The sequence below is a fragment of the Quercus robur genome, chromosome 12, assembly GCF_932294415.1.
Source record: "Quercus robur chromosome 12, dhQueRobu3.1, whole genome shotgun sequence".
Classification (NCBI taxonomy): domain Eukaryota; kingdom Viridiplantae; phylum Streptophyta; class Magnoliopsida; order Fagales; family Fagaceae; genus Quercus; species Quercus robur.
The window spans coordinates 516527-539981 of record NC_065545.1 but is presented as its reverse complement, the minus strand read 5'-3'; the positions used below and the strand labels follow the sequence as shown (position 1 = coordinate 539981).

At 33.5% G+C, this 23455-nt stretch overlaps 2 protein-coding genes across 2 annotated transcripts; one reads left to right on the top strand and one right to left on the bottom strand.

Moving 5' to 3' along the window:
• Nucleotides 1-292: 292 nt before the first annotated feature.
• On the bottom strand, nucleotides 293-6107 carry LOC126709519 (tryptophan synthase alpha chain). Its single transcript, XM_050409795.1, has 9 exons — nucleotides 5778-6107; nucleotides 4676-4822; nucleotides 4537-4602; nucleotides 3848-3956; nucleotides 2774-2850; nucleotides 2134-2211; nucleotides 1112-1189; nucleotides 579-638; nucleotides 293-483 (listed from the first exon to the last, which is right to left on the bottom strand). Exons 1-9 carry the CDS (start codon nucleotides 5973-5975, stop codon nucleotides 349-351), a joined length of 948 nt encoding a protein of 315 aa, XP_050265752.1. The 5' UTR covers nucleotides 5976-6107; the 3' UTR covers nucleotides 293-348.
• Nucleotides 6108-12957: 6850 nt separating this feature from the next.
• LOC126707965 (transcription factor UNE12) lies at nucleotides 12958-18920 on the top strand. The gene is made up of 6 exons (XM_050407734.1): nucleotides 12958-13504; nucleotides 14921-15040; nucleotides 15238-15303; nucleotides 16996-17061; nucleotides 18063-18140; nucleotides 18234-18920. Exons 1-6 carry the CDS (start codon nucleotides 13172-13174, stop codon nucleotides 18462-18464), a joined length of 894 nt encoding a protein of 297 aa, XP_050263691.1. The 5' UTR covers nucleotides 12958-13171; the 3' UTR covers nucleotides 18465-18920.
• Nucleotides 18921-23455: the final 4535 nt, after the last annotated feature.

The window sequence follows — 23455 nt, the reverse complement described above, 5'->3', positions numbered from 1 at the left end:
CATTCATGGTGAGGTGCACTCATTAAATTCATAGTGAGATCCACCATGAATGTAAGAAGATGGAGCACCATTTTTTCCGTATTCCGGGAGTACCTAAAAATTTTCCCTAACTAATGCACTCAACATCCCAAGACATTGGTTTTGAGATTAGATGGTGAAAATCTATTCTCAAATTGTAAAATTGTTTTGGTGTAAATGAAAACCTATTCTCAAAAAAGAAGGAATTTTTTTGAAGTTGTCATCATGTCATAATACTTAACAAAAATGTATTCTTATTTGATTCTGATGCATATCAAAGCTGACAACAAGAGTTACAACAAGCTTGAATTTATAACATAGAAGCTATTCTCAATCAAGTGCAGCTATTAGGGATTTGGTGAAAACTTCTAGTTCCTTCAAACCTTCCTCGGGGGATTTTGCTTCATTCAGTAGCTTCACCATGGCACTCCCAACAATCACACCATCAGCTCCCCATCCGACTACCTGTAACATAATTTACAATTTAGACATACATACCAACATGAAAGGAAACACAACAATCTACAGAAGCATGTAAAGGTATATGTTGGAAAATTAACCTGTTTTACATGCTCAGGTTTTGATATGCCAAAGCCAACTGCTACGGGCTTGGTAGTTACCTGTCATAAAAATTGAAGTATGAAGCTTATGTATAGAATTGGAAATCACTCATATCATCAAAACTAAAGGCTTTTAGTTAAATGACCAGTCCTGAAAAAATGCAATTTAAACATTCTTCATATCATGCTAGGGAAGGGTGTTTGATATATTTCAAGCATCTTAACAGATGAAAATTTTTTCAATACTATGATAATAAACACATACATATTTAAAATCAACTTATTTAGAATGGCCTACTATTTACACACTCAGCACAACCACAACTAGATTTCAGGCCTGTATACTTCCAAAACATGTTTGCTATTTATGGGCATATAACTGATTTCAATCCACCAATTGCTATGATAGTCATTGTTTGTGTTTATTAATGACTTGAAACTCCTTTTTTTCCTCTTTGGTTGGACTTGAATCTCATTCAAAGATATCAGATGAGGTATATAGTGAATGCCAAGATGAGATTAAGTAGACAAACCGCTTTAATATCCTGAAGAAGAGTTTGAACTCGATCACTCACAGATGCACGCGCACCAGTGACCCCAATTGAGCTTACCTAGCATTCAAAAGAATCAACAATTACTTATCAAAAAAAAAAGAATCAACAATTAACTCTTACATGCAGTGTAAAATTTCACCTAAAAATTAAATGGCTAAGTAAAATAATTTTATTTCCCTTTTTTAAAAGAATTTTCACCACTGTTCTGAAAACAGTTACCGACAAGAGCTTAGATGACCTCTTCAATATAAGATGGGTACAACGTGATTCATGAAAGATGTAAGAGGAAATTAAATTCTTGGTTTGGATTCTTGTCTATTCTGATAATTAATTGTTATTACTTACTAATTTCATTGCACTAACATAATGCAAAGATAAAATTAGAGCATAAATTATTTAGTGAGGCATATCAAATTTCTTAAATCATAAAGTTGAATTATACTAACACTGCTAAGAGCTACTCAAAACCATAGAAACAATCATAAAAATTCTAAATTTTTGGGTATTTGTATCACTATAAGTCAGTAGACTATTCTTGCATCTGCAAAATTAGGGAAGTATACCAAGCCAGTTAAAGCAACATCATGCCAAGAATAGAAGTGTGAACTTTCATTTTTTAAAACCAAGAATTCATTGTCGAAAACTTCATAATCTCCCTGTGCCATAAACAGACATTGCTGAGAGAAAATTTTGAAACTGTTACTTGAATCTGCTTTCTCAAAGCACAAGTACAGCAAATACATGTCAATAATTTCATTGGCTTACAGGGTACATTTGAAAGATAACTCCAACAGAACAGGAGATATCAAAACAAACACCAAACTTCATAATAATGACATCTTTTATATAACAATGCAAGTGGATCAATAAGAAAAATACTAAAAAACACGTAACTAATGTAGAAGCCTAATGTTTCGGTTGGAACATTCAAGTTGCAATAAAACTAAATAAATAAAAGAAGAAACTTGGTAAAGAGCATCAGCTATAGAAAAAGGTCTTACAAGGTACACAAATCCTTCTGCTGCTTCAACAATGGCTTTCATTCGTTCAGTTGGAGTAGTGGGCGTAGTAAGCAGTACCTTAACCACACCAGTAGACATATCAGACCAACAAGATCCATGTACGTGCTATCAACTACATAAATTTAAAAGAAGGAATTGCATAATAGCACATATGATCGGGAAAAGGTTTACAATTTCATAAATAAGGTCAATGAAAACTAATGACTTGGCATTTTACTCAAAGAGTTTGTTCAGTCCACATCTACCTTAACGTAGAGAGAGAGTGAGAGCATCAAGCCTTTTCAAAAATTGTTTCTCGTAATTTCAAAAGATCAGTCTTTAAGATTAACTATCTACTAACTAGTAATTTAGATGAAAACCAATCCATACCCTAATATATAGGCAATAATATCTTAAGAAATAGATTATATACAGGTAAGTTAATTATTACACTGAAAAAGAGTTACTAAAGAAAAGTTGGTTCAAAAAAACTTTATGATTACTATCATCACAAGAACTGCCACCAACTGCTGTGGACCACAGTTTATATTTCATATAATAAAGAATCTGAAAATTTGAAAATTTTTTATCCAGAAACTGAAAGAGGGAAAAGAACATAGAAGATGAGAGGTAGACACACCAATTCAATTCCATGCTTTGAAGCTTCCCTTCTCAGAATTTCAGTCTCCTCTAGAGGAACGTCTGGAACCACAAGCCCTGCGAACAAATGCGCAATGAAGAATTTAATAAAATCATACAATAAAACAAATAACATCGGGACAGGGGAGAAGGAATCAAAGCATTTTCCATATTTACTTGGGGTTGATTGAGTGGATATATCATTTTTTTTTTCTCTGTAAATGCTAAAATTCTTTAAAAAAAATTATATTTTCTCATTTTCTGTTGTTTTTGTAAAATGGACTCAAGCACTAGATTCTATTCAGAGGAAGCCCATGCTAACCATTTTTACAAGAAAAGGAGAACAATTATACATAAGAATTGGTTGATAACTCAGTTTTTGGCCAATACATTGCATCTTCTTCTGAAGATATCTGAGTTTGACTCAAAATGAAAAGTAAAAAGCTTTCAGTAATTCTTACATACTACAGCATAGAAGAACCTAAGTAAGAACCGTTAAAAGTTAAAAGTTAAAAATTCCGGTCAAGTACATGATTTTTTGAAAACACATGGCCATTCTTACATAATTTAATGGGGCCGTTAAAATTGCTGGTCCAAACTTAGTCTTTTGCCATATCTATATAATTAAGGATGCTCACAATTTTAAGTATCAAATTCAATACTATTACAAATTTATGTTATCTAAATGCATAAAAAAGTTGCCAAGTGAGTTAAATGATAGCTACATCCAAATAAAAAGCACTTAGTTATGAACCATGTATATTTTGTTTCCATTCCCACTAGTTCTATACTAGGTTGTGATCAGCAAAAATACCTGTTGAAATAATCAGAAGGGGAAGTGTGGGTAAGCAGAGACCCTATGTTTAGGATAGAATCTATTAAGTTTAATCTAAAATGCATTTACAGACAGAGAAGTTGTGTGGCATACACATAGCATTTGAGTAAATGAAATGGCTTGCTTCCCCTTGCCTTTGCATTCATAAAATTTTTTAAAATATCATAACTTACCAATTAGATCCAAAATCATCATTGTAAAAAAGCTCAAAGTTTCAGTAAAGCATAAATTTTAAGTTACCATGTACTCCTACGTCCTTTATAGTGGACATGAACTGCTCGACACCACGCTTGAGAATTGGGTTGTAATATGAAAATAATGCGATTGGAGAAGATAGTTGTGGAATCACCTGTCAAAAATGATAACATTTTAAACTCAAAATATGATAAAAATAGGCAAAGAAGCAATAATTAAAAAATGTTTTACACTTCCCTTCTTGTGATTTTCCTTTTATCTAAATACATGTATATATTTAGTGAAAAGCGCCACTCTAAAGTAAACAAATAATTAAATAAATAATGGATGAGTGTAGCAGTGTTCTCTAGTATCAAATGGTGATATATTTATAGTAAAATATGCATAGCTGAGATGAGTGAATATACATAGCCAATCTATTTCCTGGAAATTAGCATCTCAAATGATTGATGATTTAAAAAAGAAAAGAAAAAGAAAGTATCAATCTTCTCATGCAACTAGCATAACACTACTATAGTAGGAAAAGTTTTTCAAATTCACTTCTTCGATTTAGTTTTCACTAATAACAAAGGTGGTAAGGCATAAGTGAAATTATAAACATTTGACAAAGACCTAATTGTGGATGTTCTGTCTAATATAACACAGACAAAGAACACCTATGAGAAAGTAACAGAGGCTATCATCGTATCTTGATCTGATGATGACAAAGGCATAACATTATATAATGGTCCTACCTCCTTCAGCATAGAAATAATTGCATTATAATTGGTTCCTCTTGCCAAGGAACGTGTAGCTGCAGCCTGTACAAAAAGATGTATCATTAAGAGAAATGGATACATTAATTGAAACAGATATAAAAAACAACTATAATACCTGGATAACTGGACCATCAGCTAAAGGATCAGAGTATGGCACACCCAGCTCAATTATGTCTGATCCACAGGAGTCGAGCACCTTCAATGCTTCTGCTGTGGTTGAAAGGTCTGGATCACCGGCCGTGATGTACGGAATAAATGCCACCTTCACACATGAGCATGTTTGTTAGAGGAACACTATCAGATTGAGAATCTTGTATATTAAACACCTGCTAACAACTGATCCCAAATGATATCTAAGTGAAATTATTAGTATTCAGGATTCAGTGAAATGATTACATTCAGTTTCATAATTAGGGAAGATACCAAAATCTGCAGTACATGACCTAATTACAAGAGGTAGTTCAAAAGCTATGCTTTAGAAGATGGCATGGAACTTGAAAAAGGATATTAATTTTTTTGGCCAATTTAGATGTGTGAAGAGATAAGGATGATATCTCAATAGTCTAGGACAATTACAAACATATAGTACAATTAAAGGTTCTACAATAATACACAAATATTCATGAGAGAATCAGGGAAAATTTGCTAACGATTAGATTAGGAGAGTAACATCACCCTATTACTTCAATTTTTCAGCTTTCCAAAATCCACAATGTTATTCAGCAGTCTCTCCTATGATCCATCTCCTCTTATCACATTCAAACATACACCATGAGGTAAAATCCACCAGGGTCCTCAACCATTTGAACAAATTAAAACCCCTCAAAATGCAACCTTTATATCCAAGACGTGCCTCACTTAGTGAAACAATTACACAAAATAGTCAACTTTCCAAGTGAAACCAGAAACACACTTATACATAATTTCCACTTCCATTCACAGATCATCTCCAATTCAAAGAGAACCTCCAAATTTAAAATAATTAACGCATGCTCCATTACCATAACAATGAAGATCACAATGGCATATTAGAAATAACAAGAAAACTAGAATGATAAGAAGCACCCAAGACACAAACCCGGGAAAAATATATATAAAATAAAACACATACCAACACTCCAATTGAAACAGAGAAGAACCCATGATTTTTTTGGGAGAATGTAATTGAAACATAATAGAGAAAACAGAAAGTGGGAGCAAAGTGAAAAGATGCTTACTTTGCCTTGTTTTTTCAATCTTGTGAAAGTCTCAGAGAGCCCAACAGTAGGGACAGTGCTGATAGCAGCCATTGGAGTGAATCTTCTAGCTGGGGTAGCAAATCTCTGAGAGGAAAAGCGGAGAAAAGAATGGGTTTCTGGGTTGTTCTTCTTCAATTGAAAGAAGCTTGTTGTTGGTGACTTAAAAGCAATAGCCATGGAAAACAAAAGGGTTGTGTTTTGCTGAATATGAATGAAAATGTACTTGTGTTTGTGCGTGGGTTTAAGCAGTCAAAATAGAAGGGGTTTTGGAAAATGAAAAATAGATATCTGCTCAAGTACACCGTACATCTCTGGTGCTGTTGTACTTTATAGTGTTTAAGTGTGATGGATTACAAATTGATGGGTTGGTCTGATGATATCTGGACCGTTCAATAAAAAAACGATCATATCTTTTTTTGAAAAAATAGATGATATCTTTTTTCTTTTTTTTTGATACATAAAATAGATGATATCTTTACCATTATTTTTTTTTTTGGAGCCAATGTTAATTTGTTTCTATAAATTCTAATCCTGTAGATTCTAATCCTACCTAGTTAGCTGTTTTGAAAATTTTTTGACAGTTACTTTGAATCTCTTTTTTTTATTATATTTTTTTGAGTTTGTTTCCTTATTTTGCTGACAACCACTATTTTCTTTTTTCTTTATGACCGTTTGCTGACAACAATGGTTTTTTTTTTTTTTTTTTTACCATATACGCTTATATGTAATTTATAAACTAACGAGGAAGATAATGTAATCCACATCATACATCATACAATAAATTACTTTTTTTTTTGAGAAAATATAAAAAAAATTACTTGAAGTTTTTTTTTTAAAAGAAAAATTCCTTGAAGTTGATCTTTGTAAATTATATTTTTCCATCTTAAACATTCACATCAATTTCTATGATCCGAAACTATTAATTTGCACCATAGATACTTCAATTTGAGAGAATGGTATCAATATATATCTATTGGCTGCAAATCTGTTAAATGAGAAGTAATTCTAGTTTTTTTTTTTTTTTAATTATTATAACTAATAAGTATAATTTTTTTACTGCACACGAACAAAAATATTGATTAGGTGGCATGTGTGGCTTATGTGTGTTCATTTTCATCTCATTTTAATGTTCAATTTATCCAAAAATGGGAGTATTGATACAATTTTCTTAGATTGATATGTCAATCGAACAAATTGATAGTTTGTGAGAAATGAAAAAGGTGTGTTTCTATTTAATATTTTAAAATAAAGCTAGTTTTCCTGAATTTCTCAAGTATATTTCTTTCGTCTTTTTACTTAATAATAGGTACGTTACACACATCTAACCAACTTTTTTTTTTTAAATAATTTTTTAAAGATTACTAGGAGGATATATAGGAAGGAAATAAAATTAAAAGTTAAAGGCCAGATATGGAAAATCTAGCAAATCTTCTACTCACAATTAGCTGCTGAATTTGTCATATAATTTGCAAAAAAAAAAAAAAAAATTGTCCTTATGGCATATATATCACCATTATCATTTCTGGCAAATAATTTTGGGGGAAGTGAATAGTGATATCAATCTTGCCACGAGAATTGAACCTAGACCTACTGACAAGGCCATTTAAAGTTATATCATCTTACAAATATCATGCATATTTATCATCGTACCATTGATTAGGAAAGTGAAACAATGTATTTGGTACACCTAACATTTTCCCTTTGGATCTCTTACATTGTCTGTATTTGCATTTTGCACAGTGAAGAGCACACTTATGATTTAACACTGCGCAATAATATACTTTGTTGTCAATTGTTACTTCTCTCTATTCGCATTATTAGTTATTATGGGGTTCAATGAATGAACAAATGCTGCATTTTATGTTATTTATTTAACCTTATATCTTAGTTTCATAGGTTCGATCCTGATTATCTTGTTGCTCAACACTGCTTTCTTAAAAATATGGAAGACACATCTTTTAGATGTTGGTGGATCTTACCAATTTAAGTAATGTAGCATGAGATTAGATATGAGAAGGACCAAATTTGTTGTCAATGCTTCATTTCTCTGATTGTTTAAAGTTTGCAGTAGTCGCTTCTTAGTCAATGCATAGTTTGTAATGTATGGTCAGTCACCTCTAGCACATGTCATATGTCTATTCTTTGACTTGATTTGCTAATGGACTTTTGTGCACATTATTGATGCATCCTTGTGCAAAATGAGTTTGATGTTGAAGAAAGAAACAACATGTGGTTGTGCACTTGTGCTGGCAGATGAGATGATGTGAAAGAATCTGACATTGTGTTGAATCCTCAAGGAGGCTGAGGTGACTCAAACTCTTAGAACTGAAAGGAACCATTTCATAGCTGAAATCCTCAATAAGTTTAGAGACAATTTTTTTTTTTTTTTTTTTTTTAACTATTGAAACAACATAACTTGATCGATACGTATTAATAAAAGTAATATCAATAAAGAGTATATATTAAAGTGACTTGTGATACTTCAGAAGTTAAAGAAATTTGGGTAGTAGTAAGATTATTTCTAACCGATATAAAAAAAAATATAAAAAACAAAAAATTATTTACCTAAAATTTCTGTTTTGTGATAGTATTTGTTTACTATTTCGGATGACATGCATTGTTATTTTCTGCAGATTTATTTGTGTGAGCTCGTAAGTCCACAATAGAAATAGTCAGAAATGTAACCGCTACTTTAAAGAGTTTGTTGTTGTCATTTATTTAAGAAGCTGATGCCATAGTAGTACTGTTGCATGTCATTGTGCATGATAAATAGTGTAAAATGTGTAAAACTCTCTCTACTTATTAAAATAGAATAGCAATGTGAAAAGAATTTAAAACAGGCTGTCACATGTTAAGTAAGCACTAGTGGGCTATCTACAAATCATAGCTTAATACATATGCTTGTTGAAAGGGCACTCCATCTCCATGTACAATATTGCCTTGGCCCTACTTATCTAGATAAAAAGAACTCTTCTATTTGGTACTTAGCATGACTTGCAAAAATGATTAACTCCATGCTATTAACAATTGAAAGATAGTCTTTATCATTTCAGGCAAAAGAAAAAAAGAACTTGCATACGGTTCATTAGTATTAGTTGAAGTCTTTAGCATCGAGCTAACCTATATATATTTTCGAGTATGGGAAAAAGTATTTGATCTAAATTTAGAGAATTTTTGTTGCCACACTCAAATTCATGCTACCAATGAAATTTTAAGCGTGTAAATCACTACAAGGAGTTGCGTTTTTGGAATTAATTAAGCAAAGCAAGTTTTTTGATTATTGCAATGGGAAAACAAAAAAAATTGAGAGACACCGTCGCATCAAAATTTTGGACTTTACTCATTTTCATGTGTATTAGTGAAAGTAATTGTAGATTGAAACTACTCAAATAGATCTATAATTTATATAAATATATAGACATTTTCTAAATTTGGTTCAAATCAGCGAAACCAACCGCTTTGATTTTTTTACTTGAATTTTCATTGTGGTTAGTAGTACATATATGGGAAAACATAGAACATCTATTTCTTCAAGAAGCAACAAAAAAAAAAGTTTTAGTATATATTTTTCATTTTTTTATCTCTAGTATAAAGACTCTTAACCTATGAACATCTTTAAGTTGAAACAAAATTTCATTAATATGAGTAACAATTAGTCATGTCTCAGCTTATTATAATTTTAAAGAGAAAATATTATTATTTACGACTGCATTATGCTAAGGATTAGGATTGCAAAATTTTAGATATTATGAAAAATAAAGGGAAGACAAGAAAAGAAAGAACGAAAAAGATTAATGTAATTCGACTCTAATATCTACCATCCACGACACAAAATCCAAAAGGATACATCTTTATCATTGGCTTAGATTGATAGTGCATAACAATATAGTCCATAATTATGATGAGTTTACAGAATGAAATGCCCAACTTAAAAAAAAAAAAATTGAATCCAAAGCATAAAACAATGCTTTCCAATTTTGGTGTTTCAACTAAAGGTATACACAAATAATAGCGATCGATATTAAAACAAAGAATATAATCCCCTTAATGAGAAAATTGGAAGAAATACTCTATGAAGCAAGATGTTACAAAACCCTTGGTATGAAGAGAGAAAATTGAAAAGATAAATATACTAATATGCATAAGAATTAGAAAAAGGCAGTAATAAAAGTTCATAGACAAAGATGATTATACTATAAATCACCAGCAAGAGGAAACAAATTATGTGAATGAATAAATCTAAGAAAAGTCTAATTGACTTGTTTTGATACATAAGATTTGAAATATTATGGAACATAAATAAAGATGAGAAAGAAAAAAAGTGAAAGAAATTGACGCGGTTTGACTCTAGTAGCTGTATCTCCAATACAAAAATTCAAAAATTTATATTTTTCTTATTTACTTTGATCGGTGATATCTACAATAGAATCTATATTTACACACACACATATATATATATATATATATTTGAAAAGTGATATAAAGAATTTAAAAATAATTCAATTATCAATTTATTTCATGTATTTTTTTTTATTAAAAAAAATTAAACTTCATGTCAATAAAATTGATCAGGCAAAATTTAAGCTCAATTTCTTAGGTGTTATGCTTTACATTTTCAATATATTTCCAACCATGTAATTGCATTGATTAATGCACAATTAATTATATTGCATTTTATTGGTCAAGGTAATCACATAATTAAATTTAATTGAAATTTTACATGAGGTACAGCACTTAAAAAGAAGTAGTTGAAATTTGTCTTAAAATCAGCGACTCTAATATAAATCTTAATGCACTAAAAAGCAATCAATTCTTGGACCTAATATTATCTCGGAGAAGGGAAAAGGGACTCATAATTTAGGATCATCAGCAACCGTGGCTTGTGGCAATATTCTCTGATGCTAGGCATGCTTATGTCTTGTAGTACTAGTAGTTTCGACCTAATTAAACAACATTCCACAATGTTCTTTTAAGCTATGTTGACATATATATCATATGTGTCAAATGTTTGTGAGTTGTAAACCACGTGATATGTGTATAGCAGTCTTGGTCTCGTGATGAGTTTATTGATGCGTTGATGTACACTTTGGGTCTCTCGTGTTGAGTTGAGTTGAGGTTGATCGCTGATGTACACGGGCAATTTGACTCATTTATTTGATGATTGATCTCCTTCCTTTTCCAACGGGACCCCTTATCTGAACCTAGATTGAACTATAAGCAAATCACCCACCAATAATTGTGTAGGGGTCAGGTTCAGGTCCACCTGTAAGGCTGTAACTAATAGCACCTGGACTCTACTTGGAAGTTGGAATATACGTATATGTTAAAAACATTCTGTGAATAAATCTCTGGAAGCTAAGGTAAGGATTTTCTCTGCAATGGAAGACTTAATTACCAAGGTTGGGTTAATATGAGATATATAGAGGTTTTCGATGAATCATTCTTGAAGTGGATTCACTACCTGTATTTTCATATATGTGGTTATAGCAACCTCTTGGTCTGAAACTGGTAGGTTGAGGTGCGTGTGTTACACTTACATGTACATGAACAACGTATAATATATTGTATATTATTCATGCAAATACGTACAATTGTGTACACTATGAATTGTCCAGTGAAGAATACATTAAGGGAAGAAAAAATAGGTCATTTGACTAAAGACAAACATATACTTTGTGCTTGGTTTGTAAACCCCAGGACACGGGAGGAAGGTATTTTACCCAACCAAAAATTCTCTCATTGAACCAAGTTTATACTCCCGACCAAACAAATATAAAAATAAGAAACAAAGAAGCCAATCAATGTCGGAATACAAGTAGCTTAAATGTATAAAGTAAAGTCATCAAATATTCATTATGCTTGCGTTGAAAAGTTAAAATCTCCATTTCCTTTTTCTTTTATGAAGTATTATAGAAAAGAAAGGAGTAAATATAGAACCCATTATTAATTATAATCCCATGTATATTATTTGAAAAAAGAAAAAAAGAGAAAAAAAAGCTCTAAAAACCTCTGCCGCAAGTTCAAATCATTATTACATAATTTACATGCATGAACCAATCTTCATTTAAGTCTCTTGCTCAATCCATCGCTAACTTGAATACTTTGGTTTGTGTCACTTTCCCACCTAGGTAATACCTAAATATACTAGAATGCTATTATTTTTATATATGTGTGTTAGGAAATTAATCATGTCCTTGCAGAATGTTGAACACGTTGTTAGCAAAAAAATAAAACTCAATATACGCTGTCACAAAGTAATTAAAATCAAAGAATAAATGATGCATAGTAAGCATAAGGAACAATTCTATAGATACAAAAAATTTCACATTTTTTCACAAGAGTCTGTTTGGTATTTACTTATTTTGCTGAAATTGAAATTTTTTTGATGAAAATACTGTAGATAAATATAAATGTTAGTTGAAATAGTACAATGAAACTCATGAATAGTACCAAAAAGTGCAGTGAGACTTATGAATAATAACAAAAATAAGCTGAATAGTAAAATAAGTAGGCAAAAAATAAGATAGTCAAACAGACACTAAGTACCCGTTTGGATCACGTCCAGTGCGTCCACATCTGGCCTTTTAGGTTTTTTTTTTTATTTATTAGCACCTATTGCACTGTTTATGGGACATGAACAGTGCAAATAGGCAAATGAATAGTGTTTTTTATGTGAACAGTAATATGTAAATTTTTTTTTTTTTTTCAGTTTTTAATTTTTAGTAAAATAAGCGGTATCCAAACGCACCATAAGATGATAAGTTTTGGTTGAAACAATATTATTTTCATACACTAAATCTCTTTCATTATGTACTACTTTAATCATGACAAAACAAGTTAATAATTGTGAAAAAAAATTTGTCAAGAGCGCACAAGTCTAAAGTTTATTTATTAAATGAATACTTTTAACTCTCTTAGAATAATTAACAATATTAAAAGTAATCCATAATAGATAAAATAATGAAGAGAGCATTTCTGAGAGTGGTAGTTGGCAGGTAGAGTTCCCCAAAACGACACCGTATCTCAGCGAGCCAATAGTAATGAATGGCAAATGGCAATAAAGAGAAAATGGGTAGAAGTGTAATAATGAAGAAAGACGGGCCCATTTAGATAAAGTGTAACATTTTTAACAAGGATAAAGCCACCCATTCTTTTCGTCTTTCTTTGCTCTCTCAGTACTCTCTCTGTACTAAAAAAAATATATACAAAAGCAAAGAAAAGCAAAGCAAAGCAAAGAAAAGAAAAGCAAAGCAAAACTCTCTCTCTCTCTCTTTCTTTCTTTGTTATTTGCATGTAGATGCTCTTTGAAACTCGTAACTCGGCGACGCGACTCACCACGACTAGGCCGAGTCCGACTCAGGCTGTTCCACCTCATGGCTAATAATCCGTCGGAGGCCACTAACGACGATTTCCTCGAGCAAATTCTCGGCCTGCCCAGCTTCGCTTCAGCTGAGGCTGGCTTGACCGGCGCCGATGGAGGCTTGGGCGGTTCGGGGACCGGTCCGCCTCCGATGATGCTTCAGCTAAGCTCCGGTGACCTTGGCGGTGGAGGTGGTGGCTCTGGTGGTTTTCATGGACAGGTGTTTCCGTTAGGGCTGAGCTTGGAGCAAGGGAAAGGAGGGTTCCTGAAGCCCGAGGAGGCCTCCGGCAGCGGCAAACGCTTTCGAGACGACGTCGTTGATGGTAGAGCTTCGTCTATGAAAAATGTAAGCTGGAAACTTTTTCTCTATTCTCTGTTTGGTTAGTTAGAAAGTGACGGAATTTGAAGGAAAATGATAGTTTGTTTTTTTTAACAAAAAAAAAAAAAAATGTTATTTCAAAATTGAGTCAAGTCTCGAGCTTGTTTAGTAAGGACTCTGGTTGAAAATTTTAATTTTTTTTTTTTATTTCCCCGAATTTTCTCAGCAACCAAACGGATCACTATTTATATGTGTTTTGTGTGTGTGTTTTTGTCTTTATGTGAGTGTCTGTGTTTGTGGTTTAGTAGAGTGAGTGATACAGACAAGGATATATAATAATTGATAAATTTTGTTGTAGTAAGAGAAGAGGAGGAGGACTAGTGGGGGTAAATTTGTCAATTTGATTATGGTTGTTGTTTAGTTTAATAGCTGAGAAGAAAAGGAACTGTGTGAGATTGAAGTTTCTTTCTATATGGGACAATAAGTAAGAAAACAAGGGTGCATATGAGGCCATGAGGGTATCTGTTGGTTTTGTTTGAAAAAGAAGTAGGAACTAAGGAAAGATGGTTGACATAATGCTTTCTGAAATACAGTAACAAGTGGATGGAGGTTGAACTGGGTGCATGCACAACTTACCAGTCAAACACAGAAATGTAGAAGCTTTGGGAAAAAAAATAGTGGTTGTGCCTTGTGGTTTCTAAAGTGAGGTTTTTGTTATGGTGTCTATGAATGATTAAGTAGTCATCTGGTGATTGATAGATGGTTTTGTGGATTTGGGTTGAAGCTACTGGCAAAGTATTTAAAAGACTCGAAGTAGCAATCCAAGAGGGGGAATATGCCTTCCTTGTAAGGAGTAAGACCATATTTACAAGATCTGTGAACTACCTTGTGGCTTCTTAGTTAGGTATTATTTCAAGTTGATGCCATGGGGTTTGGAGTGATTGGCTTATTTTCCTGTAGGAAATGACTTTGAGAGCTATCCAACAAAATGTTTGACTTAGAAGTTTGGTTATCTTGGAAGTGTAATGCACTTACCCTAAAAAGAGGGAAAGAAGTAAAAGGTATAAAAGCTTAAATTTATTATAGAAGAAATCACTATTTAACTTATAAAGAGAGAATCATCTCACTTCCATGGAAAATGATTGGAACTTGTGTTGTTTTTTTTTTTTTTTGTTTTAACGTTTGTTCATTCATGAGATAATGTAGACCTGGTTCAGACATAAGCATTTTTTGTTTTTGTTTTTAATAAATAAAAAAAGAAAAAGAAGAAGCTGAATAAATGCTTCTTCAGTCTTTTAATACATTTTCATGATGTAGTTAATCTTCAGACTTTCTGTTTCATCTCTCTCTCTCTCTCTCTCTTTGTGGGTGGGGGGAGGTTGTTTATCCCTGTTTTCTGTTGTAAGTGTTGTCTGTGTTGATGAAATTATGATTCTTCTGCAGGTTTTCCATGGCCAACCAATGACCAATACTGTTGCTGCTGCACCACATCCACCAGCAATGCGCCCAAGGGTGCGGGCTAGACGAGGACAGGCCACAGATCCACACAGCATAGCTGAGCGGGTGAGCTTGATATTCATATGAATCATGCAAGAGAGCAAAATTTGTCTAATTTATAAGAATGCAAACCATGCTACTAATTAAAACTTATTTTGGGGTCATTACTTGGAATCTTTTGTTTAATTTACTTAAAGGTCCTTCTTTTATTGATCCTCAGTTTAATTTTGAGTTGGCATTGATTTTTGACCATTTTACTACAGTTGCGGAGAGAAAGAATAGCAGAAAGAATCAGGGCATTGCAGGAACTGGTTCCTAGCGTCAACAAGGTCAGTTTCTTTCTTTCTTTCTTTCATGTCAATTTAAGTGCAAGAATGTGATAAGTCTTAGACCTTGTAATTTAGGAAAAGGCATTCAATGCTTATCACACATGTTGAAATTCTATCCTTTTGGAAAAGAAGGTGAGTTGTTCTCATTTTCTTAAAATTAAATAAACAGATAGAATATAAAGGGAAAGAAGCATGGATTTTTTTTTAACAGTTTTAATTCTTCTTGAGAGAGATAAGGAAATCAAATTGCTCTCTAGGAATTATTTAAACATATTTAACTATTGTAAGATCTTCCTATTTGGAACCTTGGTGCCTTTCCAATTGAAAAAAAGAAAGAAAGAAAGAAAGAAAGAAGGAAAGAAAAAGAGAAGAAAGGGATAGTTAATTACTAGGAGCCACACTATTAAGTCGAGGGTTGAGAAGTAAACCCAGTGCTCTGTACACATAAGATGCCTTCATATGAAATTATACGTTACACTTCCTTTTTCTTTCAAGTATTTCTGTCCTTTTGTCCCCTGTAAAACAACTGCTGTACAGTTTGTCCATGCATGACAAATACTGAGAGTTTCACTTATTTTTTAGAAAAGAGGAACCAATTTCATTTGAAAACAGGGAGAGTTAATTAAGGTTGGCTATCTTATTACCAGTAAAAAGTGTGGCTGTTTGCCGGTGACATGTGCATGTCAAATTGCATGAAGTCTTGTTGATATTTATTTTTACAAGGTATATAGTGAGTAAAAAACATTCAAAATTCTTGTTCCTTGCTTAATTCTTGTCCCTATTCCCTATCAGAAATCAGCACCATCTAGTTCTGATATGATATGTTGCTGTACGAGATTGAGTTTTATATTTTATTCTATGTGGATTAAAACATGAAGATATGCAATATTTTTCACCTTTTATTTTTTATTGTTTAGCCTTTTCTCGTAGCTGTTTTTTATTAATTTAAATACAAAAGTATTTTTGGGCTTCTCATGATGGGTCAGAGCAGAAGTGATTTTGTATTTTGTTTGAAACATTTCTTGAAATTGTTCAATCTACTGTATATAATTAATTTATTCACGATTCATGCAACAAAACTTTATTGGCCAAGATGGCAGGGGGAATGAGATATCGAAATTCATGTATTTAATGCTATTATGATTTACTCTAAATGTCCCAATATGCATTACTGTCTTACTGAAACTCAAAAATAGAGGTTTTTATTCATTCTTAATTCTAGAGCAACATTCTTTTCTGTGTTATCATTTCTTCATATATTCTCTTTGCAACTTCGAAGCTGTTAAGAGAACACAAAGTGGAACATATTACTGCTATTTTATTTTTCTTGATGGTTAAATATGGATAAATGAAATGGCATAAAGAGAACATATCACAGGAACAGCAACTGCAGAGTATAAGAAGATACTCTTGGAAATTCCGGCTTTACTTGATTGATTTTTTCATTCAACTTGTGCATTAGACTTTGGGGTACTGGTCTGTTAAGTTTGTGTGACCAGTAAGTTTATAAGTAATATAATGTATTGGGATTTCTCCTTGTAATAATTGGGTGGAGTGAAGGTGTGGATTCTTATGTGACTTATCAAAGAAAAGAAGGGGCTTTACCCTGATGATGTTATACTGATTTAATTCAAGGACTTGTTTCATTGAATTTAATTGAGTCTGACTAGTGATATATATTTGTTTCTGTAGACGGATAGAGCTGCCATGCTTGATGAAATTGTGGATTATGTGAAGTTCCTAAGGCTTCAAGTAAAGGTAATCTATGCTCGTAAATTCAATTTTTCTTAGGTAGCTATCTGATTGAATAAGCTCCAGACATTATGTTATAACTTCCTTTTAATTACTCTGGTGAAATTGTATGAATTTTCATTTATCTGTTGCCTTGCACTTATTTTGATTCAATCATCAACTGAAAATTATGCCGTGTTAATATTTTTGTCAATTGCCCGACCAAAACCGGTTATTTCTAACAGTATATATTTTCTAATCTGTACCTTTAACAATGCTTATCTATTTGGTGCCATCATTATAATAATCTATTTGATGCCCATCATTATAAGGTGGCTTTTCACAATAATAATGGATAGGAGATAATACTATTTTGTCCCCCCATGCTTTGACCCATTCCATCTTGCCATCTTGTCGTTTGGATCATGTCATTTTGCTTACTGTGAGGTTTCCTTTGTTGATCTCCTGTTAAGATAGACAGAATATGTTTGTGAAAGGCATATCTTAGACAGCCAAAATGAAACATTCTATTCATCTTGACTATGGAACTTTTCTTTCAGGGGGTGTGGGGAGACGCACTCCAAATTGTAAGGTGGTAAATTGAAATCTTACCAAACTACAGGCACCAAAGTGTTAGTTTCCCTAAAGGATATTTGTTCTCTTGCCTATGGTTACTGTTGCTCACATGCATCGTTGGCTACAAGAAAGGGCACATTGTTTTAGTCCTTGGGCTTCTAAGTCACTGAAATATTGATTGCCACTGTTGTATAATGCACACCCAGGCAGTTACAAGTTCGAAGGTCATATTTGGATAGCCTCAATATGCCTGTAATGTAAACCTTGAATGATTAATAGTAGCCTTCGAGCAATTATGTTTAAACAAAGTAATTGATTTTGAGATTTCAATGATTAATCAAGTAGTTAATTCCCCAGTACTTGTAAAGGGAGTGTCCAAGCAGTTGACTGTGTGTGATCATGTAGATTTGTATTCATATCTTTTAATAATTTACTTTTCATTTGCTTTACAGGTTTTGAGCATGAGTAGATTGGGCGGAGCTGGTGCTGTGGCACCACTTGTAACAGACATTCCACTATCATCAGTTGAGGTTATAAATATGAACATTATTTGGTATTTGAAGATATCTTAATTAATTTTCTTGTCCCTTTGACGACTGACTGTGTGTCTTTTTGTATCTTAGGAAGAAGGTAGTGAAGGTGGAAGAAACCAACCAGCATGGGAGAAGTGGTCAAATGATGGGACCGAACGTCAGGTGGCTAAGCTTATGGAAGATAACGTTGGTGCCGCCATGCAGTTCCTTCAATCGAAGGCTCTTTGCATCATGCCTATCTCATTGGCATCAGCTATATACCAGACACAGCCACCGGACACCTCTAGCATTGTCAAGCCTGAAAACAATCCACCTTCATAGACCTTAGGAAAAAGGTTACATTTTTCCACGGTCCCATCGGAAACTCATTATATGCTGCTTGACCCCACACCTTATATATCCTTTTCAACCCCCACAAATTTAGTTGTTCCCTCGGTTCAAATTGCAATCAAAGTCAGATGCCATAATTCTTGCTTTTTCCCCTTTCTTTTAGCTTTTGTCAAAACAGGGATTGATGTCAATGCCCTGAAAAATGCAAGCAGGCCCTTCATGTCTTGCCAAGTTCCAAGTAAAGGTGAAGAATTGTCAAAACTCACTTGATATGCTCTTCTTTTTTGTATCAATGGTGGGGATAGTGGAAAATGATGGAGGCACCTTCGTAGTGGGGCTCTCATTTTTTTTTTTTTTTGGGTAGTGGGTTGTGGGACCTTCTTAAAGGGATAGGGTATGTTTCATTTGTATATCTGTAACTTAATATAAAGCGCGGAATTGCGTTTATATTTTATGTGTTCCACACTTTTCCTCCCTTCTTTTTTCCATTGTCCAAAATGGCCCCCTTATTTTCCAAGCAACGTGCCTTGGATAATAATATAAAAGTAATAATTTGATACCAAAAAAATACCATTCTTGTTTAGGTGGCTAAGCTTTTAACGGAACAAGGCTGTTTAAAGAGGATTGTAATTTGTACTTAGAATGAGAAGCCTTAACGGCTTCTTGAGGAACACTCAAAAAGCCTTAAAAGGAGTGGAGATGTGGTTATAACCAGGCAAGATTCTATGGCTTCTCATGAAGCCTATACATCCTTATTCTATGATTTTTTTTTTTTTTTTTCTCCTCTTTTTCTCTCTCATATGTAACATCATATTATTGCAGAATCTTTCTTGCTGGTTATTTACTTTGGAGTTTGGACTTACCCAAAAAAGGGTTTTGTACTTCGGTTCCAATTGGCACATGCGTGTTTATCCTGAGTCCTGACCACAACATCATAAATATTACTAGTTCCTACAAGAAGTTTTACTGCAAAACGCAGGAAATAAAAGGTCATACCTCCCGGAGGGGCGGAAGTAAGATAATACATGGTGGTACAATTTCTTTTGTAATGAGTAGGAGATGAAAAGCTTCATGGTCAGGAAGAAATCCAGTACTCTTAGTACTTTCTCTTCCTTTAGTTCAGCTTTTGTGCTCATATAATTGATTGGTTTACAAACACACTGGTTGAGGGTTTTGTTTAATGTGCTATACTTACACTTTGAAATGTGTCTGAACGTTAGGCGATTGACTTTGTGAGTGTTTGGATAGCGTGTGTGTATGTTTTGTGCGTTTGACTGAAAATTATGTGGGTTTTACATTACTGTTCACGAACCTCACAAAAAGATGAAAAACGTAGATGAATTATTTTGTACTGTTTACGTTATGTAGGGGCACAATTTTGATGGCTCAATCCTTGTCGGTCAAGTCTTGGCCCAAGAAATCCCACACAATGAATTTTGAATTTTTGTAGAGTATGGGTTAAAGAACTTGACTTCAGTTAGCTTAAACGGTTTATTGCATGGGCTGAGAGAATACAGAAACAAGGATGAAAAAGATAGACGTGAAGAAAGATTTTTCTTAAATGATCCGGCCTGAAATTTGATTCATGGGCATATATTCATGTAGTAAGATTTCTCTCCCGTTCCTTTTCTCTCCCCTTCTTTTTTCTGTCCCCCCCCCCCCCTCTTGGGGGACTTTTACATATTATATAGGTCCTCTCCTATCATCTGGGCTTTACACTTGTTGATCATCCAAACCCCTACTTGAGCACCTGTCCCATCAGACACCCTTATCAGTTCTTTGTGAGTTGCAGTGGCCAAGGTAGCACTGTTCAGAGATCTTCTTTTCATTAATGCGGCCAAGAGTAGTTGTGGTGCATTTAATGTGGTGGTGGCAGCCTTTGCTGAGATATTTTGGGTTTCCTTTCTTTTTACGTACTTGGAGGGAGGACTACAGTGGCTGGAACGCACCTTTGACCCGGATTTTGCAATGTCCGAGGAGGAATTACTTCTCGGACATGTTCTCTTTGCCCCAATGAGCCTAAATAAGGATTCTGGGCCACGATGTCTTCTCGGACGAACTGGTCCTCGAACGGGCCCAGGGCCCAGCCAACCTATTATTCTAGGCCAGTACCCACACGTTCCTATTCAGCTGAAGCTACAGTATTTTCAGCCCAAAAAATCAACTAGCTTATAAATTATTTTGCTATAATACTTTCAGCAATAAGTTTTCAGTTTTCAATAAAATAAGTGGTATCTAAACAGACCCTTAGTAATTTTTAAAATCTCAAGATATTAATGAGATTCTAGGCTTGAAATCTCAATCCCATCTTGAGCCACCCCAAGAAATTTCCCCTTGTGATAATATGTGGTGTCTGGAATGAGAGGACTACAAATACTCGAGGGAGGAAATAATTAGGTGTTCGAAGAGCTATAAGTACCTCATTTTTTAAAAGAAGAAAAATGTGGCGTTTAAAATTCTAAAGTAAATTACCGGAGCCTAAAACTATTAGTGTTGAAATTCGGCCTATGTGAACATCTAAAAAAAAAAAAAAAAAAAACGTGCACAAGCACAAGCAATCCTTAATCACAATTCACAAGAGACTAGCTGTCACGGTCTCACCTATGTGAACAACATCCTCTTTGCCACAATAGATTATGGCTTTGTAACTTAATCTCCACCCACGCGCGTCCACACAACCCAAGCCCCCTCAAATCATACCAAATTTGAAATCCAAAGCCCATGAACCCAAGTCAAAATATGAGAATTTATTAGAACTGATTTTTTTCCCCCAATATTTTAAAGCTAAAAAAAAAAAAAAAAAAAAACATATGTCGTTCTTAGGAACTTAATCCACTTGACAAAAGTGGATGAAAGGATCGAATTGAAATGAATGAAAGTCGAGGGACATAATTGAAAAAATAATGAAATTTTCAGGACAAAAGTGAAATCATACCAAATTTAATGGATGTAATTTACAATTTAACCATAAAACAATTTGCTTATTTGGGTTTAGGTGTAATGTAAATGTAAAATATCACATTATTTAAAGATTTATTTGTATAATTATTCCAAAAATCAATGAATCAAAGCTTTTAGAGTCCAAACTCCAAAGTGATTATCCATGTTTACTTATTAAAAAAAATATGATCTTCTATTTCTATACTTTCGAAGGAATAGTGCCCAATTTCTTGCTACAGAAGCCAACCCAAGCCCCATGGGTCTAACTTGGGCTCGTGGTGGCCTGGTGGGTCGGCATTTATAAATGCCAAAAATAAATACATAAATGAGAAATATATTTGCCTACATAAAATTTGGTTTTTTTTTTTTCTCTACAGATTTTTAAAAAGGGGGGGTTTTGTCTAAAATTTTATCTGTATCCTTTTGTCTAACTCTGGTTTGATATATTTTATTTCAACTATTTAACATGTGATGTTTAGCACTCTATTTGTAGCATATATAATTTCTTTAATATATATTTGTTAATTTAAGAATAAAACTGTAATTTAAGGAAATTAAATTGTAGCATATATCTTAGTTAGAGACAAAATATGTTACAAATTAGTTTGGAGAAAGATTGATGATTTAATTTACTTTCAATCATATAACTTATTTAATAATTTTATCGCTTTTTAGATTGATGTTATAACCATTGCAAATTTTACATACACAAGGATTTGAAACTTATGGTGTAGGAGCTCAAAAACAACCCCCAAATTTTACATACACAAGGATTTGAAACTTATGGTGTAGGAGCTCAAAAACAACCCCCAAGCCCACTCAGAACAGTGGTACTAGGTATTTATGGCCCAGCACAATTAATTTATAAAAGAATAGGCTTGCTAAGTCAACTATAATGCTCTGTATGATCCAGGTATAAAATTAATGAAGTCGAGACTCGTAACATGATGGAGAGAAACACAAAACAAGTATAAAACTCTTCCTTGGGCTTGTTCGAGGATGCAATGTTCATATATTATTTGCTCAAGTCTTGGTATGAGTTAATACTCTCTTCCCTCTCATTCAAGTTCTATTATTCTAACCCCTTTCTTAGATGGATTCACTTCCTTTATATAGTCCCTCCTAATGCATCTGAGCCCTTCACCTATACGTCTTTAGATAGCAACTGGGATTCTTGTCCCATCAGGACCTTGATGGAGGTGGTAGAGTGTTGTGAGTTGTGGAACTGCTGTTCAGGTGTCTTTTCCTCATTAATGCGGCCAGCTAAGTTGGTACAGTGCATTGAATGTGGAGGTGAGGACTATCTTTCCTAAATATTTCCTCTCTTCCTTACTTACACGTCTCTGATGTCTTCCACAGTGCTCTGTCTTTTGGTGCAAGTGGTCAAATGAGGCAATCTTGAGGTGCATTCGTTCCTCGGGCTCCTTAGACGATGGGTCTGTCTATTTTCCATCCTCAAACCTTTGTCCACATGTCAGGTCTGGATTAGTGTGGTTTCTCTGTTTTCCCCCCCTCGAACTTTAGTCCACGTGTCGGGTCCAAATTTGTGCACAAATAGGCCTTTGCCCATCCTTGGATTGGGCCTTTGGGCTTTAGGTTGTGTTCGGATCCTTCGCTCCCACATATGGCATTGCTCTAGGATAATTGTTCTTTACCATTAGGTTAGTTAGTTGTACTAAGTATTTTTTTTTTTTTTTGAGAAGATGTTAGTTTTTTTTTTTTTTTATAAATTTTATTATATTATATATATATATATATATATAAGATAGAATTTCTACTCTAACCTAATCTAAGTGTATATGTGTGTGAAACTCCCTCCCTTGTAGAGTAACCACCGCATTAAGGGTGCGCGGTGGTGGAAGATGTTAGTTTTATTAAGTAGAATCCACTACAGATTGTATTATACATTCCTTACAAACATTTAAACTTTAAAATAAAAATTACTTCGATTAATAAAATCTATTATCTATAGAATAAGGGATTTGAGCTAGAATCTCACCTATACCAAAACTAATTAACCATCAAAATGGTACATATGTTTT

Coding starts and splice junctions, on each gene's coding strand:
- LOC126709519 (XM_050409795.1), bottom strand. CDS start 5,975: ATGGCTATTGCTTTTAAGTCACCAACAACAAGCTTCTTTCAATTGAAG. Junction 4,603..4,675: donor CTGATGGTCCAGTTATCCAG/GTATTATAGTTG, acceptor CTTTTTGTACAG/GCTGCAGCTACACGTTCCTT. Junction 1,190..2,133: donor CAGAAGGATTTGTGTACCTT/GTAAGACCTTTT, acceptor TTTGAATGCTAG/GTAAGCTCAATTGGGGTCAC.
- LOC126707965 (XM_050407734.1), top strand. CDS start 13,172: ATGGCTAATAATCCGTCGGAGGCCACTAACGACGATTTCCTCGAGCAA. Junction 15,304..16,995: donor TGGTTCCTAGCGTCAACAAG/GTCAGTTTCTTT, acceptor TTGTTTCTGTAG/ACGGATAGAGCTGCCATGCT. Junction 18,141..18,233: donor TTCCACTATCATCAGTTGAG/GTTATAAATATG, acceptor TTTGTATCTTAG/GAAGAAGGTAGTGAAGGTGG.